Source organism: Notamacropus eugenii, chromosome 7 (genome assembly GCF_028372415.1).
Source record: "Notamacropus eugenii isolate mMacEug1 chromosome 7, mMacEug1.pri_v2, whole genome shotgun sequence".
Lineage (NCBI taxonomy): Eukaryota > Metazoa > Chordata > Mammalia > Diprotodontia > Macropodidae > Notamacropus > Notamacropus eugenii.
Window position 1 is genome coordinate 125,670,449 of NC_092878.1, and position 15,873 is coordinate 125,686,321.

Below are 15,873 nucleotides of genomic sequence, written 5' to 3' on the forward strand. Positions count from 1 at the left end.
AGATCAGAGTTCTCAAGCCTTTCAAAATTGTTTTTCTCTATACTGTTGTTATTACATGATTTGCTTTCCTGGTTCCATAGTCCACTCTGCAAACATAGCTAATTTCTAAGTAGAGATCCTGCCAGGTTTGTTTTAATGAATTGCTAAGACTCATTGTAATTAGCAGCATCTATTTGTATATTGATAACTAATGTGTTATATTTATAATAGCAAACAAGTTAACCATATCTCTTCTCCCAATCTTGTTCATGCTATTTGTTAAATAACTCATACTTGCACACTGCATTAGTACCATCCAAATATGAGTTATTATTTTGCAAATAAATTTCTTTTTCTAATAAATAATTTGACAGATGAGGAAACTGAGATTCAGAGATGGGATGTGATCTGCTCATTAACATACAGACAGATGTGTCAATCTAACATGGTGTTCAGTACACCATCCTATCTTTGCAAAGGTAGATTTCAGCCTTGCCTACATTAGATGATCATAAAACCAGAATTCATCTTGTCCAGATTACCCAGGATTTTCTGTACCACTTTATTTTGTATTTCATTTTGTGGGAGAGGCAATTGCTATAGTAAAAAGACCCCCAAACTGGAAATCAATTAGCCTAGGATAGAAGCTTGCCTCTGCTTTCAACTAACCATGTGACTTTGGACAAGGGACCTCACTTTGGCTACCTCATCTTTAAAATTAGGAAATGAAAGTGTTGGACTAGATGGCCTTTAAAGCCTTTTCTAGAAGCTGTGGCTAATCAATTTCCCCCTCTCTCTGTCTCTCTGTGCCAATCTTGGTCTCTCTTCCTCTGTCTCTCCCTCCCTTACTCCTCTCCCTCTCTTAATCTCTCTCCTTTTCTCCTTTCTTCTCCTACTGTATCCTCTCTCTCTCTCTCTTTCCCTCCCTCCCTCTCTCTCTCTGTCTCTGTTTTAGTCTCTGTCTTGCTCTGTCTCTCTCTCTCTTGTTCTGTCTCTCTGGGTCTCTGTCTCTCTCTTCTCTGTCTATATATGTGTGTGTATGTATATATATATATATATATACAATATATATATATATGTGTGTGTATATATATATATGTGTGTGTGTGTGTGTGTGTGTGTGTGTGTGTGTATGTAAAGTCCATGAGAGAGAGTAGAGAGTCTAAGCTATTGGAGTAAGTCAAGCTAGTGTGAACTTACAAAAGTGGAACCTGTGTAATACCCTCATGAAATCAGCTTTAAAAACAATGAATAAGAAGATGGAAGAGTAGAAAGATGGACCTACGGTAGTTCTCCCCCCACAGGCCATAAAATACCTATTAAAAATAACTCTAAAGAAATTCTAGAGCAACAGAAGTCACAAAATGACAGAGTGAAAAAGATCTTCAGCCCAAGACAGCCTGAAAGGCCAACAGGAAAGGTCTATCACACCTGGTTCAGAGAGGAGTGCAGCCCAGCTTTGGCTGCTGTGCTGCACAGCACAGATGGGAGTGGAGCAGGCTTCGAGGTGTAGAATCACAGGCAGCAGCTTCAGTTCCTAGATTTCTCAACCCACAAATGCCAAAGACAGCTTCAAAGGTCAGTAACAAAGCTCTTTCACCTGGGTGATAGGGGTGTGTGGTCTGGCCCCAGCCCCAGTGATGGCAACCACTGCGGCAGCAGGGTCCACTTTTGGAACTCTTGGCCTAAAGACCCTGTGAGAATTGAGCTGTTGATCTGGGTCTCAGTTCTGAGTGGCAGCCCTGGGGTGAGGAAAAGCACTGGCCTGGTGGAGCTGGTGGAAGCTTAGGGAATACTACTAAAGAGTGCTGGTAGTTGCTCACAGACTAGAGTGCAAGGCAGAAGAGGAATAAACTCCTCTCCCTTGATTATGCCACCTTGGAGGAACTGAGAACTTACAGGTCCCTAAAGTGTACCCTCCACTGGACAAAGGACCCAAAAGTCAAGTAACTGGCTGTGAAAATATCCCAAAAAAGGGGGAAAAATGAGACTATAGAAGGTTACTTTCTTGGTGAAGAGGTATTTTCTTCCATCCTTTCAGATGAGAAAGAGCAAAGCATACCATCGGAGGAAGACATAAAAGTCAAGGCTTCTACATCTAAGACCTCCAAAAAAAATATGCAGTAATCTCAGGCCATGAAAGAGCTCATAAAGGACTTTGAAAATCAAGTAAGAGAGGTGGAGGAAAAATTGGGAAGAGAAATGAGAAAGATGCAAGAAAATCATGAAAAGCAAGTCAACAGCTTGCTAAAAGAAACCCAAAAAAATGCTGAAGAAAATAACACCTTTAAAAATTGGCCAACCCAACTGGCAAAAGAGGTCCAAAAATCCAATGAGGAGATGATGCTTTAAAAAGTAGCATTAGCCAAATGGAAAAGGAGGCTCAAAAACTCACTGAAGAAAATATTTCTTTAAAAATTAAAATGGAGCAGATGGAAGCTAATGACTTTACGAGAAACCCAGAAATTATAAAACAAAATCAAAAGAATGAAAAAATAGAAAACTGTGTGACATATCTCATTGGAAAAACAACTGACGTGGAAAATAGATCCAGGAGAGATAATTTAAAAATTGTTGGTCTACCCGAAAACCATGATCAAAAAAAGAGCCTAGACATCATCTTCCAAGATATCATTAAGGACAATTGCCCTGATATTCTAGAACCAGAGGGTAAAATAGAAATAGAAAGAATCCACCAATCACCTCCTGAAATAGATCCCAAAAGGAAAACTCCTAGGAATATTGTAGTTAAATTGCAGAGTTCTCAAGTTAAGGGAACAGTCAGAAAGAAACAATTCAAGTACTGTGGAAATACAATCAGGATAACACAGGATTTAGCAGCTTCTACACTAAGGGACTGAAAGACTTAGAATATGATATTCCAGAGGTCAAAGGAGATAGGATTAAAACCAAGACTCACCTACACATCAAAACTGAGTATAATACTTCAGGAGAAAAAAATGGAATTTCAGTGAAATAGAGGACTTCCAAGCATTCTTGTTGAGAAGACCTGAGCTGAGTAGACAATTTGAATTTCAAATACAAGAATCAAGAGAAACATGAAAAGGTAAACAGGAAAGAGAACACTTAAGGAATTTATTAAAGTTGAACTGTTTACATTCCTATATGGAAAGATGTCATTAGTAACTCATGAAACCTTTTTCAGTATTAGGGTAGTAGTTAGAAGGAAAAAAAATATATGTGTGTGTGTGTGTGTGTGTGTGTGTGTGTGTGTGTGTATAGGTGTGTATGGGTATGTATGTATATGTATATGCATATATATGTGTAGGTATGTATACATACACACATAGACATAAACAGAAGCCACAGGGTAAGCCGAATATGAAAGGAGAATACCTAAAAAAATAATAAAATTTACCGTTGAATGGAATGAACTAGGAGTAAGAGAAAGGGAGAAATATAATGTAGCAAATCATCCCACACAAAACAAAGAAGAAAGAGCTTTTGCAATGGAAGGGAAGAGGGGGGACATGAAAGGAAATAATTAAGCCTTACTCTCATGGGATTTGGCTTAAGGAGGGAATAGCACACACTCATTGAGATATGGAAATCTACTTTGCCCTGCAGGAAGGCAGGGGGGAAGGGGATGGGAGAGGGAAGATAGTAGAAGGGACAGCACATTGGGGAAGGGGATAATCAGAGGCAAACACTATTGGGGGTGGACAGGTCAGGGGAGAGAGTGGAATAATTGAGGGCAGGATAGGATGGAGGGAAATATGGTTGGTCTTTTATAGCATGACTGTCGTGGAAGTGGTCTGCATTGTTACATATGTATGACCTATATTGAATTGCTTGTTTTCTCAGTGAGGGTAGGTGGGGAGGGAGGGAGAGAATGTGGAACTCAAAAGTTTTGGGAATGAATGTTGGAAATTGTTGTAGTATGCAGTTGGAAATTAAGCTGTACAGGCAATGGAGTATAGAAGTCTATTTTGCCCTGTGGGAAAACAGAGGGGAAGGGGAATGGGAGAAGCATGGGTAATAGAAGGGAGGACAGAGTGGAGGATGGAGTGGGTGGGGTGCATTCTTTCCTGGGGTGGAGGGTGGTGAGAGATGGGAAGAAAAGTTTGAATTTGAATTCTTGTGGAAGTGAATGTTGAGAACTGAAAAATAAATAAATTATATTAAAAAAAAACAAAAAACAAAAACAGTGATTAACTTATGCCAAAGAAACCAAACATGCTTTGAGTGCCTTCCTGCTCCTTATAGACAGTCTGGAAATACTTTATGTGTATGATTATATCTTGGGCCTGAAACTGAATGATCACTTCTACAAAATTGAACATTTAAACACAGATGAGATCACCCTAAATTTCTGGGAATAAAAACTTAATTATTTCCCCCCAATTGCCCCATGTTTCTCTTCTTCTCTTAGCTATTCTGGGGCTTTGTTCTGCTTTTTGCCTCCTAGTCTCGGTTTTTATCAGCCCTGAGATGCATTCAGTACTATGGAAACAATGACGTCATGGCAACAGCAGGGTGCTTAGCAACAGAGTGGTCTGAGCTGCAGTTTGGAGCACTGGGGACTTGGAGAAAGTCGGCTCAGCCCTTTAGCTGGGAACCACCTTCTCCCTTCTCTTTGGGAAGGACTTCACCAGCTTCTGTCAATAAGTGTGTTTTGCTCCTCCCAATAGACAGGTCTTACTAGAGATAAATGTGGGAGACTGCCTTCCTTGGGACACCTGGAAATAAGGCAGGCATAGTTACAAAATCTAGCCAGTAGGAGGAGCCTGAATACCCTTTTCTGTCCTGGAGTGCATGGGCAAGTCTATGAGAGAAGAAAGTATGGACTATATCCTTTACAACAGGATATTAAAGTTATCTAGATAGGGACTTCAGAGGTTAGAGGATCATCAACCACTGGTTTAAAACTTGAAGAGACCTCTGGTACCAGCTAGTCTAACCCCTTCATTTTACAAATGAGGAAACTGAGTCACAGAGAGTTTAAACAGTTTGCCCAAGGGACTTGGAATTCAAGTTAGCTCTCTTTCCACTGTACCCCACTGAAAAGAGAAGCTCTCTTCATGGTCCCACTTTTAGAGTATCCCTGCTAGTGACATAGATATCCCAGTGCTGGAGATAGGGCAGATGAGAGAAAGAGAGAGAGAGGGAGGAAGAGAGAAGGAGAGAGAGAAAGAGAGAGAGAGAAGTAGGGTAGGTTGGGAATCTCAGGATTTTCATGAATCAAGATCAGACTAATTGTTTTAGGGACTGTATCCAAAACTGAATTATCTGTTCATCTGAGCAGGTATGGGATTATGAATGGAGTCCTAGATTTAGAGATAAAAGGGTGTCATCTAAAGGTTGTCTTCTCCAATCCCCCTCATTATACAGCAGGACTATACCAGTCCAAAAGGCAAAGTCACTTCCCTAAGGTTATATAGGTAGTTAAATAGCAAAGTGGGGTTGAAATCAAATCCTGGCTTTCATGGGTTCAGACCATGAGCCTAGGTTACCCAAAAGATGTTATTGTCATTCAATGTGCATCTGTGCTATTAATTTACAATGAGAGGGAAACCATTTCATATTGCTATAAGAATTATCAGGAAACAGGCAACAACCAGAAGAAAGTTTTCCTCATTATGTTGGTAGGTCTGTGAGTTCGCTTGGATTGGTACCCTAAGTATGGTGTGTGGAGTTGATAGACAACAATAACATGGTGGTGCTTTTCAATCACCTTTTTAGACTTAGGATACAAAGTCCAGTGAGTAGGAGAGAGAGACCCTCTGTTTCATAGGTTTAGAGACCCCAGAACACCATGAGGCTTCTACTGGAGATGCCACTGCTGCCAGGGGAGAGATCTGGTCAGAGTTGGGTTGACAACTTGGGCTACAGCTTAGACTGGGGGACCACATCTGCTAGCTTTCCATTTTAACTCTTCTAGCAAACTAGGTGCTAAATCCAATGGCTTCTACCTGCTGGAAGTATCTGAAAGCTATCTACATTCTCTAATTTTTTTTTTTTTTTTGAGGAAGAAGGGGAAAAACAAGTAAGTGCAATGGATGCTACATTTGGAGTCAAAATTGTTGTTGTTCAGTTGTGTCTGACTCTTCATGACCCCATTTAGGGTTTTCTTGACAAAAATTCTAGAGTGGTTTTCAATTTCCTTGTCCAGCTCATTTTACGGATGAGAAAACTAAGGCAAACAGTTAAGTGACTTGTCCAGGATCACACAGCTAATAAATGTCTAAACCCATGAAGATCAGTCTTTCTGAGTCTAGGCCTGGCACTCTATCCAGTGTGCACCTAGATGTCCAAAACATTCAAGTTTAAATCCCTGCACTGATGCTTTCTAGCTACTAGCTATGTGACCATAAATAGGCAATTTAACTGCTTTGAGCCTGTTCGTTCATCTGTAATAAATGATGAAAATTATACTACCCACCTCATAGTTCCATGAAGAAAGCACTTTGTCATCCTTCAAATACCATAACTATATATACCATACCATGTCATGATAACATAGAGTAAGGTCTTGGGTGATTTGCCACTCTATGCTTTGCTGGAGGATCCACCTAATGGCTGTCTTCTTGAGTCTGGTTTCCTCCTTGGCCCATCTGTTGTCCTGGTTTCTTGCCATGTGACCCATTTATCAGTCAAATCCTTGACAGTCTTTTGCCACACTGCCATCCTAATTAGGGGTGAGATATAGTCTTTTTAAGCTTACTATACTTTCCTCCTCTGCTCTTTGTATTATTTATAATTTCCATTCTTTTGGAATGTTCCATTTTTTTTTTTTTGCAGTCTTCTATATCAATGGGAGAGAGGGGCAGTGTGGGGTAGTCAATAGAACCACTCTTCAAAGCCCAGAAGACCTGGATTCAAGTTGTGTGCTCTTGGACAAGTCATGAACCTCTTATTGTTCTTGGCAACTCTCTAAGACAAGTTACAGAGTCACTAATCTGCATTGATAGAGGCAGCTAGGTAGTAAGGTGGACAGAGTACAGGGCTTGGAGGTAGGAAGATGTAGGTTCAGATACTAGCTATATGACCCTGGGTAAGTCACTGAACCTCTGCCTGCCTCAGTTTCTTCATCTGTAAAATGGAAACCAAGGCAGCTAGGTGGCTCAGTGGATAGAGCATTGAACCTGGAGTAAGTTTGAATGTGGCCTCAGAAACCATGTGACCCGGGACAAAGTCATTTAACCTCTGTTTGCCTTAATCCGCTGGAGAAGAAAATGGCAAACCACTCAAATATCTTTGCCAAGAAAACCCCAACTGGAATCACAAAGAGTTGGACACAACTGAAATAGCTGAACAACAAACTGAGAATCATAGTAGCACCCATCTCCTAGGGTTGTTGTGAGAATCAAATGAGATAATTGTAAAGTACTTAGCACGCACCTGACAACATAGTTTTAGCTATTTTTGTTATAGGTATTATTATGGAAAGAGTTCCCTATACCAGTGAGGCCCCAGGCCCAGTCCCTCTCTCCAGACCAGCAGAATGCTGGCTTTAAAGTAATGGGCTCATACAGTGGACCACAGTTTGGATCATTGAAAACACTACACAGATTTCTTCCAATTTCCTCCATTCTAATCAAAAAGAAATGAGTGTTCTTGGTAAATTGACAAGGCATGAGTTACTACATTAGTGGGTTAATACTGGGCCAGATTTACAGTCAGAGCAAACTATGGTGGCTCATTATTTATTTAGCCAAAACATTTGGTAAGTGAACATTATGTCACTAAACTTTGCAACTCCATGGGATGAGGAATGAAAAATTTTAATGGAGGACAATGGGAATAACCCCAGTCATTCAGGGCAGGATTGATCAATTCAATTGATTCAATCCAGCCCTTATCAAATAACCGGTATGTGTCAGACATTGTGCTGGGTGCCAGAGGCAAGGAAGAGACCTAGGCTAATGGACTGGTTACTCTTTCTCACATTGACCACTAAGGAAGACAGTTCCTTAGGCTTACTTATCCCTGAAGATACAGTGGAAAGAGCCATACACTAGGAAATCAGAAGACCTGGGTTCAAATCCTGCCATTGAAGCTAAGTCACAGCCTCCATGGCCCTCATTTTATTCTCTGAGGACTGGATGAATAGTTCTGAATCTGTGATCTTATGGTCCATCATTTTAAGTTCTCTTAGTCTGAGGGGGTTATATTAGATAGGCTCCAAGAACCCTTCCACTTTGATCTAGTACCCAAAGACATGTGAAACTGGTTTCAGTCACTTAGGCAATAACCATTTATTAAGCATCTCCTGTGTGTGGTAAGCACTATGCTGAATACAAGGGATGCAAAGAAAGGCAAATGTTTTCAAATACTCATTAAGAATGGCAGTCACGGTGTGCATCTAACATCAACTAATGCTATGAAGGGGAATAGAAAAAGAAAAACTAAAAAAAATTAGCAGGGAGACAGTGTGCTTGGGAAAGGAGGCAAGTAGCAGTGTAAGGAGACATCTGTGCACAGGCATGCTTGCCTGAATAGGTTCATTCTTGGCAATTATTTCCAGAAAAGCCCAGGTACCAATAAAGCTTTGCTCACACTGGCTCATCTGTTACTTCCAGCTGTCTCTAGCATTCGAGTCCACCTGCACTCTCTCAGGAAGCAGGGCAGACCTCTGCTCACAATAAGATGGTATCCCCAGCCTTCCCCATCAGGGAACGTGACAAGGGGGCCAGGAAGGCACAGGGGAGAGCTCAGAGAGTCTTAAATCTCCTGGCCCCAGGCACCTGAGACATGTAAATGTGCAGAGAGGGAACTCTCTAAAGGTGCAGACACATGATGGATGCTGTAATGAGGGTTGACAGTGTGCCCAGAGGTTTGAAGAAGGAGAAAAGAAAAGGAAAAATAATTAGATCCTGGCTTTTTAATGGCTATTGAGGAAACTGTCGATACTCTTGATGCTACCAGCTTGAAGCTGGGTCCTAGAAGCAGCCCTGCTGAGTCTGTCTACAAGTCCTGGAGGCTTGGGGTATTTAAACCAAAGTCTGCCCAAGTCAGGGAAGACTGGAAGGCTAAGGGGAGACTGGGGGAGGGTGGGGCTGGGAATTCTCTCTCTTCTTGATGAGAACCATTTCCTTGCCAAAGAATGGGGTGGGAAACTCACATAAACAATAACCACTCTTAATGACTCTTGGATACTTGTGCAGAGCCTTTCTGTGGGAGAGAGCTCTGTGTGCTAGAAACAAGTGAGAGATTCCCAGAGAGGAAGGAGTAGTGAGGGGAGGGAGAGGGGGGGAGAGGGACAAATGAGTATATTAAGCCTCAAGATTTGAGAAGTCATAGGTGAAAGGAGAATGGCATCCAAATTGGTGTTCTCTTTTGGATCGAGGCTCTCTCCAACTCTTTATAATCAGTCTTTAGTCTACTTTACTTTCCTTGGAAAAGGAAGACAAACCAGTGCATATAGAGACATGATGGGGAGAGAGAGACTTTCTGTGTGTTGTCTCTAGAATTCAGAGAATTCAGTTGAAGAGGGCTGGGCATAGAAACAGGTATTTTAAACCCATGAAGCCCAATGCTTTGTTTAAGGAGGCATTTCTCTCTTAGCAGATCTGCCTAATTCCACCTAGGCTGGAGATAACAAGAACCAGTAGCAAGCCACAAAGAGTCATCACTCACTAGCTATAGCCTCTTATATTATCTATATATACACCATTTATGTGAATAGTCACATTTTTTGGATTATTTATTTTAAAGGAAAAAAAGCATTGGCCTTTTTTGGACAAAGATGCAAAGTATTTTTTTATTGGGGGTAGGCAAATCAAGAGAATGGTAGAAAGAGCCTAAATTATCTTGGTTATTTCTTAAATTCTGTACTTAAAAATCTAACCATCCAAAGGGGTTACAACCCCTTTGGATTGATTTCTTTCCTCCTCTCCCAATGGTTATCAAACAGGAAAAAGAGGCTTGAGCAAGTCATACTTAGAGTGCATTAAATAAATATAAATTTTATTAAAAACACTCACATAGCGTTATCAGGAATGATATAATAATAAACAGCTTTCAAATAGCCTGCATTCATTACATTACAATACTTACAGTATTTATAACCAACTTCAGATTTTTTATTTGTAGACAAACCAAACATCTCATGAAAATGAAATGAAACCAAAGAGGGGAAAATAGAACAATAAAGCATAGAAAATGCACACAGTTCATTTGCTTAGTGTCAAACTGCAAAAACGTCCTACACAAGTTAACCACTAGCTTTAGGAGTGAATATACATCACTGTGCGTCAATCAAGATGAAAAAAATTCATTCAAGTAAAGTTGACACCACTCAGAAGCATTTTCAAGTATGGCTATAGTCAACCTGATAATCCTATACAAGCAAATTATGTCTGCTTTCCATTCATTCTAATTGAGGCAGGGTTCTGTACACCAAAATTACAGGTCTATATTTACAATAAAAATTGAATTCCCCCCTTTCCCTCCCCCCCAACTAAGCTTACTACTGTTGTCCACCAGCAGTTTGGCAAATGATGTGTAACCTAAAAAAACAAATATTCACCATGAGTGACATGATTACTGTACAGACTCCAAACCAGCCATTAAAAAAAAAAATTAATCAGGTTAATACTACCATGATAATTTTAAAACCTAAAAACAAAAAGCTTTTGGTTTGATGTAAAAATGCAATTCAAACATTTCTGAAATGTTTGCATTATGGTGGACATAACCACAAATGTGAGAATTTTTTTTTAAAGGCAAAGAGCCGTATTATAAATATTAGACCAATAAAACCCAAAGGCTTCCTTTGATTAAGAATTCATTGAAATCCTGCTAGTCAAACATTTCTTTAGACCAAAACTTAATTATACAGTATATTGCACAACATATATCTAGGTGATGGTGGTTTGCATGTTTAGGGAAGCCCTTAAACTGTCTGTACCTTTGTTTATTACAGTATCATAAAAACCTTATTTAGAGAGTTGGGAAACTCTGGTAAAATGGCCACTTGCCAAACCCCTGCCTTACATTTTTCCCTTTATTATTTCAGTGCATTCTACTTTCATATATGTTTTTTTCTGCTCAAAACAGTCAAAACATTCCCTAACCTGTAAAGAAACACTTTTTATTACAATAAAAAGTCAAAAAATTTACAAAATTAGTTGTAGTTACATTAATACATTTACAGGAAAATTAGAGGAGGGATTCAAAAAAGAAGGGTTAAATCCCTGAAAAAAAAAAGAATATATTTATTAAACTACACCAGCTTTACATACACACAGTTGACGTGTTGGAGTAAGAACGAGGTGAAATATCCCTGAAGTTTTAGAATGAAAAAAGATTGAAATTTCAAGTTATACTTGCTAAGATATCAAGTATTGAGAAAAAAGGTATGTTTTAAAAATTTTATTAAAAAAAGACTGTTGGAAACAAAACTAAAAAAAAAAAAAGATGGTATACAATGTTATAATCTTTCACTCTCAATTTCCTATTGTCAAGCTAGTGTTGAGGTATATGACAAGTAGGAACATCACTCAAACCTTTCATGTACTCTCAGCTCACATTATGATTTATTTGTAGCAGGTTGAGTAGCACCGTCGTGATGTGAATTCACTTTCAAACCCAAATATATATATATATATAATATATTTAATATATTTTAATTTTTACAGTACTAAAATACTAAAGCATTGTGTTAAAAAAGTTTTGTTTACAATTTAATTTACTATACACCTCTTTTGCTTCTTTTTTTTAATACAAATTATTGACTTAAAACCACCACAGCAAACCAGCTGCCTGTTTTTTTGTTCCTTTTTCATCATCAGAATCACACAGAACTAACCCTGTTTTATCATCTTGTGTAGGCATCAGCCTGCTTAGTCTTCCTGCTTCAAGAGGACATTTAACACCAAGAGATGACATGTATCGCGATGCACACAATTATCAAGACCAAGCAGGCTGCCTTTCCCATTTTCTAAGAACTGAGGGAGCCAGGAAATGGCGTAGGCCCAAGCTAACTACAGCCATGGAATCTGCAGTTTGTAGCTAATTGTCACCTGCCATTAATAGAAAATCTGTCTTCAGACCGTCCACATTTGAGTAATGAACTTATCCTAAAAATTGTATAAAACGGGTTTACAGTATAGCAGTGAAATGAGCACCAGAAAACATGTGTTTTGTGTACTAAAAGTATTCCCTTGAATCCAGTAAGCCCCGTTTCAGTTGTAACTGGCTGCATTATAATGGATATGTAGCCCACCAGCAGATGTATGGCTAAAAATGAAAAATATATATAATATTTAAAAACTTTTTTCTTTAAAAAAATTACTTTACATTTTAAAATTAAAGTAAACGTTTTCATTTCAAATGTCTCAGTACCTTAGCATTGTTCAAGTTGTCAAAGCTTAGGTAGACAAAGTGCTTCCAAAACACCATTAAAAATATTTATACATATACATGAATGTGCATGTATATGTGCACATATACATAGTATGTGTATATATATACGTATATATGTATATACATATATATGTATATATATATATATATATGTACATCAATATGCTTATTGTCCTAATGAGGACTTCACTGGATGAGCAAAATCCAGAGGCCTTTAAAATTTCCACATTTTCAAAAACTTATGTAAGAATACATTAACTAGGATAAAAACTTGGATGAAAAGGTGCCCCTGTCCTTCAAAGGCATTTGAGTACACTGTTAACATTTTGACTCTTATAAAGGCATTCAGTGTTCAATGTCCATATTAAAGACACCATTTTCTTAGCACCATATTTTAGGATATCCAAACAAATTCAGTGTTTGCTGTCTATTCATTTTCATGTTCTATGTGTCTGTTTTGATAAATAAAAGCTAATATTAAGATTACAGTAAAAACTGCATGTTAAAAACCCATAATTCCAGTCTTTCAGTACATCATATATTCAGTACCAGATGGTATTTTATGATTCCTACTGTAACACTATAGCATTTGTTTGACTCTTGTTCCATGACTATGCAAACTCGATATTATTAAAAGTGGTCACAGATGTGCAGAGTTGTAAGGAAAATTCACATTTACATATTATCTCATTCATTAATAGAACCAATGTTTTCAAAATGTAAATTGTGAAACACTTCCGCCACTCCCACTCCTTTTTTTTGCATAGAATGCTTTGGTCTCATTTCCTACCTGGCATCTGTGACCACTTATTACTAGTCAGTGAAAATTAAGTGCCATGGTAAAGACTACCTCATTTTTTTTTTTTTTGCTGGTGTACTGAGGTCATTCCACCATGTTGAACATAAATATTGTATCTGTTTTTCCCCCCTGCCCCCACCAAAATGAGAACTCTCCCCCACTGACCAGTTGGTGGTCATTTTTAAATGAGGTAACCAACAGAGGGTATGACATCATATATATCTGTTGTAAGGCCCTGTGACCCGTGTAAAGGCATATGGAGATGTAGTTACTGTGGAGTTTGTGGTCATAGACATCGTCCTTTGGGCAAGAGACTTGATAAAACGCAAGTAGGTTGGTTCTGAAGGTTCATGAGGCTCAACAGGCTCCCGTTTGGTTTTCTTACCGTAGGTTTTCTGAGGCACGTAGTCTGGGCCATACTTTTCACACTCTTCCTCCTTCTCCCGTGCTTTCTCTGCCATTTTGGCTTCCCATAGAGCCAGGCCATGTTTTGGTTCATTCATGCTCTTATGCTGGTAGAACACAAGAGATATCCTGGTGGGGTGGTTTCTGTTTGGATTCTTTAAGGGCGTGGTTGCATGGAGCTCACGTTTTGCACATTCAATGAGAATTGACCCATGAGTTGGAGCCACTGCCACTCCACCGATGTCAGGATCCAGAAAACTGTGCTCACTGTCTGACCAGACATCGTCGTTTTCCTCTGGGGTGGAGGTCAGACCCTGGCTTGGTGCCTGTGGCTGCTTTTCCAGATGATTAGCATCATTTAATTTGTTTAAGCCTCCTTGAGCAGGAGTAGTCCTATCATGATTAAAACCTGGAAGCATCTTAGACAATCCATTAGCTGTATGGGAAAGCATCTCACGTTCTTTGCTTGGGAGATGGAAGGAATGAGGAGGACTACTGAATATACCTGAAGCAGCATGGTAGTCATGAATTAAATGGGGAGGTGGGTGATGTTCACCATTTTTATTTATAGATGTATAATCTAAGTTTGGATTGTTCAGATTGGGTGGTAACCTTGAAGCAGGTTCCATGAAATGGCCATCCATATCATGCATGGAGTAGGGAGAAAAAGACCCCATGTGGTGTACATTGGGTCTAATGGTACAGCTACTATAAGGATCCACCTGCATATTTTGATTTCCATAATTTAAATACTTGGCACCAAAACTCTGGCTATTTCCAAACCTCTGCTGGTATAATGTATGAATAGGTGGGAGATTTAGTTTAGATAGAGGGTCTTGGCTCTGATACCTGTATAGATCCATTGATTGAGCCTGGGCAGGATAGGAACCCAAATAGGCAGAGCAGTTATCCATAGGCATGTTTCCATTGCATTGGTAAGATGGATATTGATTATTCTGATTCAGAGATCCTGCATAGGGATTCATGGGATTGGAAGAATTCAGATAAGCACTTGCAGCCTGGGATGAGGTGGTATAGAGATTCATAGGGTTGGCCCCACTATAAAGGTCTGAAGGGTGAGAAGAACTTGGATAAGGATTAACAGCATTGGGACACCTCATATAAAGATTCGGGGGGCCTGAAGTAGCATAAGCATTGACAGAAGTTGACTGAGGGTTATTTGTCAGCTGCTGCTGCTGCTGCTGCTGCTGCTGCTGTTGCTGTTGCATTGAAGATCCTGAAAGTCGTAAAAGGTCTGTAGGTAGAGAGGGGACATAAAAAGGATCGATGTGTTTAAATGTTACTTTATAAAGACTGAATGAAACGTTAAATCTGTATGAGAACCATACTCTAGGCCTGTGGTATCAAACTCAAATGGAAACAACACCCACTAAACCACACATAAAAATCCATATGGGTCACATATTGACTTTGTTTTCAAATGTAATATCATCTATGTTTTATTAAATTTTCATTTATCTTATTAAATATTCCCCAATTACATTTTAATTTGGTTTAAGCCACAATCAAGAGGGTGGCGTCTGCATGCTACCTGTAGGTACCACCTTTGACACTTTTGGTCTAGACCAATAACCCACATGACAGAGACTGTGTTTAAGGAAGATGTTCTTAACCTGAGCTTTATGGACTCCATGTTTTGGGAGGGGAGGTCTGTGAGCTCAGATGGAAAAAAAGATTACAACTATATTCACTGTAATTGGTTTCCTTGTACTCCTATATCACTATAGCATACTGTATCACATTCTGGAAAATAGATTAAAATAGATTAAAGATCCACTTTGAAAACAACAGAAATAAAAGGGAGCCTTAGTAGCGCCTCCCTGGCATTTAGCATCTTGTTCAGCATCAGTCAATGGTCATCAGTTGTTTACCCTTGACTCACTCTATCCACAGACTTGAGCAGGAACTTTGCTTTTTTGTAACCAAATTTTTCAGCTAGAAGAGCATGTGATGAAATTTAATGGGGAGAAGGGATGCTTGTACAGTGACACTTTGTACTCTGAGGAGAAAACAAATACTTTCAAAGCCATAGTATGATCATTGTTCTCTAAATTTATTTTTTGGAATTTTAGGGTTCATATAGCAATAAATCTGAGGAGAGACTATGGTTCATGAAATAGATGATTGCTCATGGCTTGTGGAATCAGTATCATAACTTCAAACAGTCACAGTTTGTACTTCTCATTTTAAAGCTATAATGAATCTTCACTGTGTCCTTTCCCCACCCCCAACTTAATACTAATGTTGTCAGATGTGTGATATGGTGGAAAGAAGGAACTCTAGATCTGAGAGAAGTCCTAGCTCCACCACTTGTGTGACCTTGGGCAAATTATTTAACT

The 15,873-nt window shown here is 39.1% G+C and overlaps 1 protein-coding gene across 2 annotated transcripts in view; it reads right to left on the reverse strand.

Annotated features, from left to right (window-relative positions):
• Positions 1 to 9,882: 9,882 nt before the first annotated feature.
• The window catches only part of TET2 (tet methylcytosine dioxygenase 2), a 159,695-nt gene continuing 153,704 nt past the window's right edge, over positions 9,883 to 15,873 (reverse strand). For both annotated transcript variants that reach the window (XM_072623078.1, XM_072623079.1), the window contains one exon: positions 9,883 to 14,768. In XM_072623078.1, the coding sequence (XP_072479179.1) occupies positions 13,321 to 14,768 (1,448 nt within the window). In that variant the 3' untranslated portion in view covers positions 9,883 to 13,320. The remainder of the gene's footprint in view (positions 14,769 to 15,873) is intronic.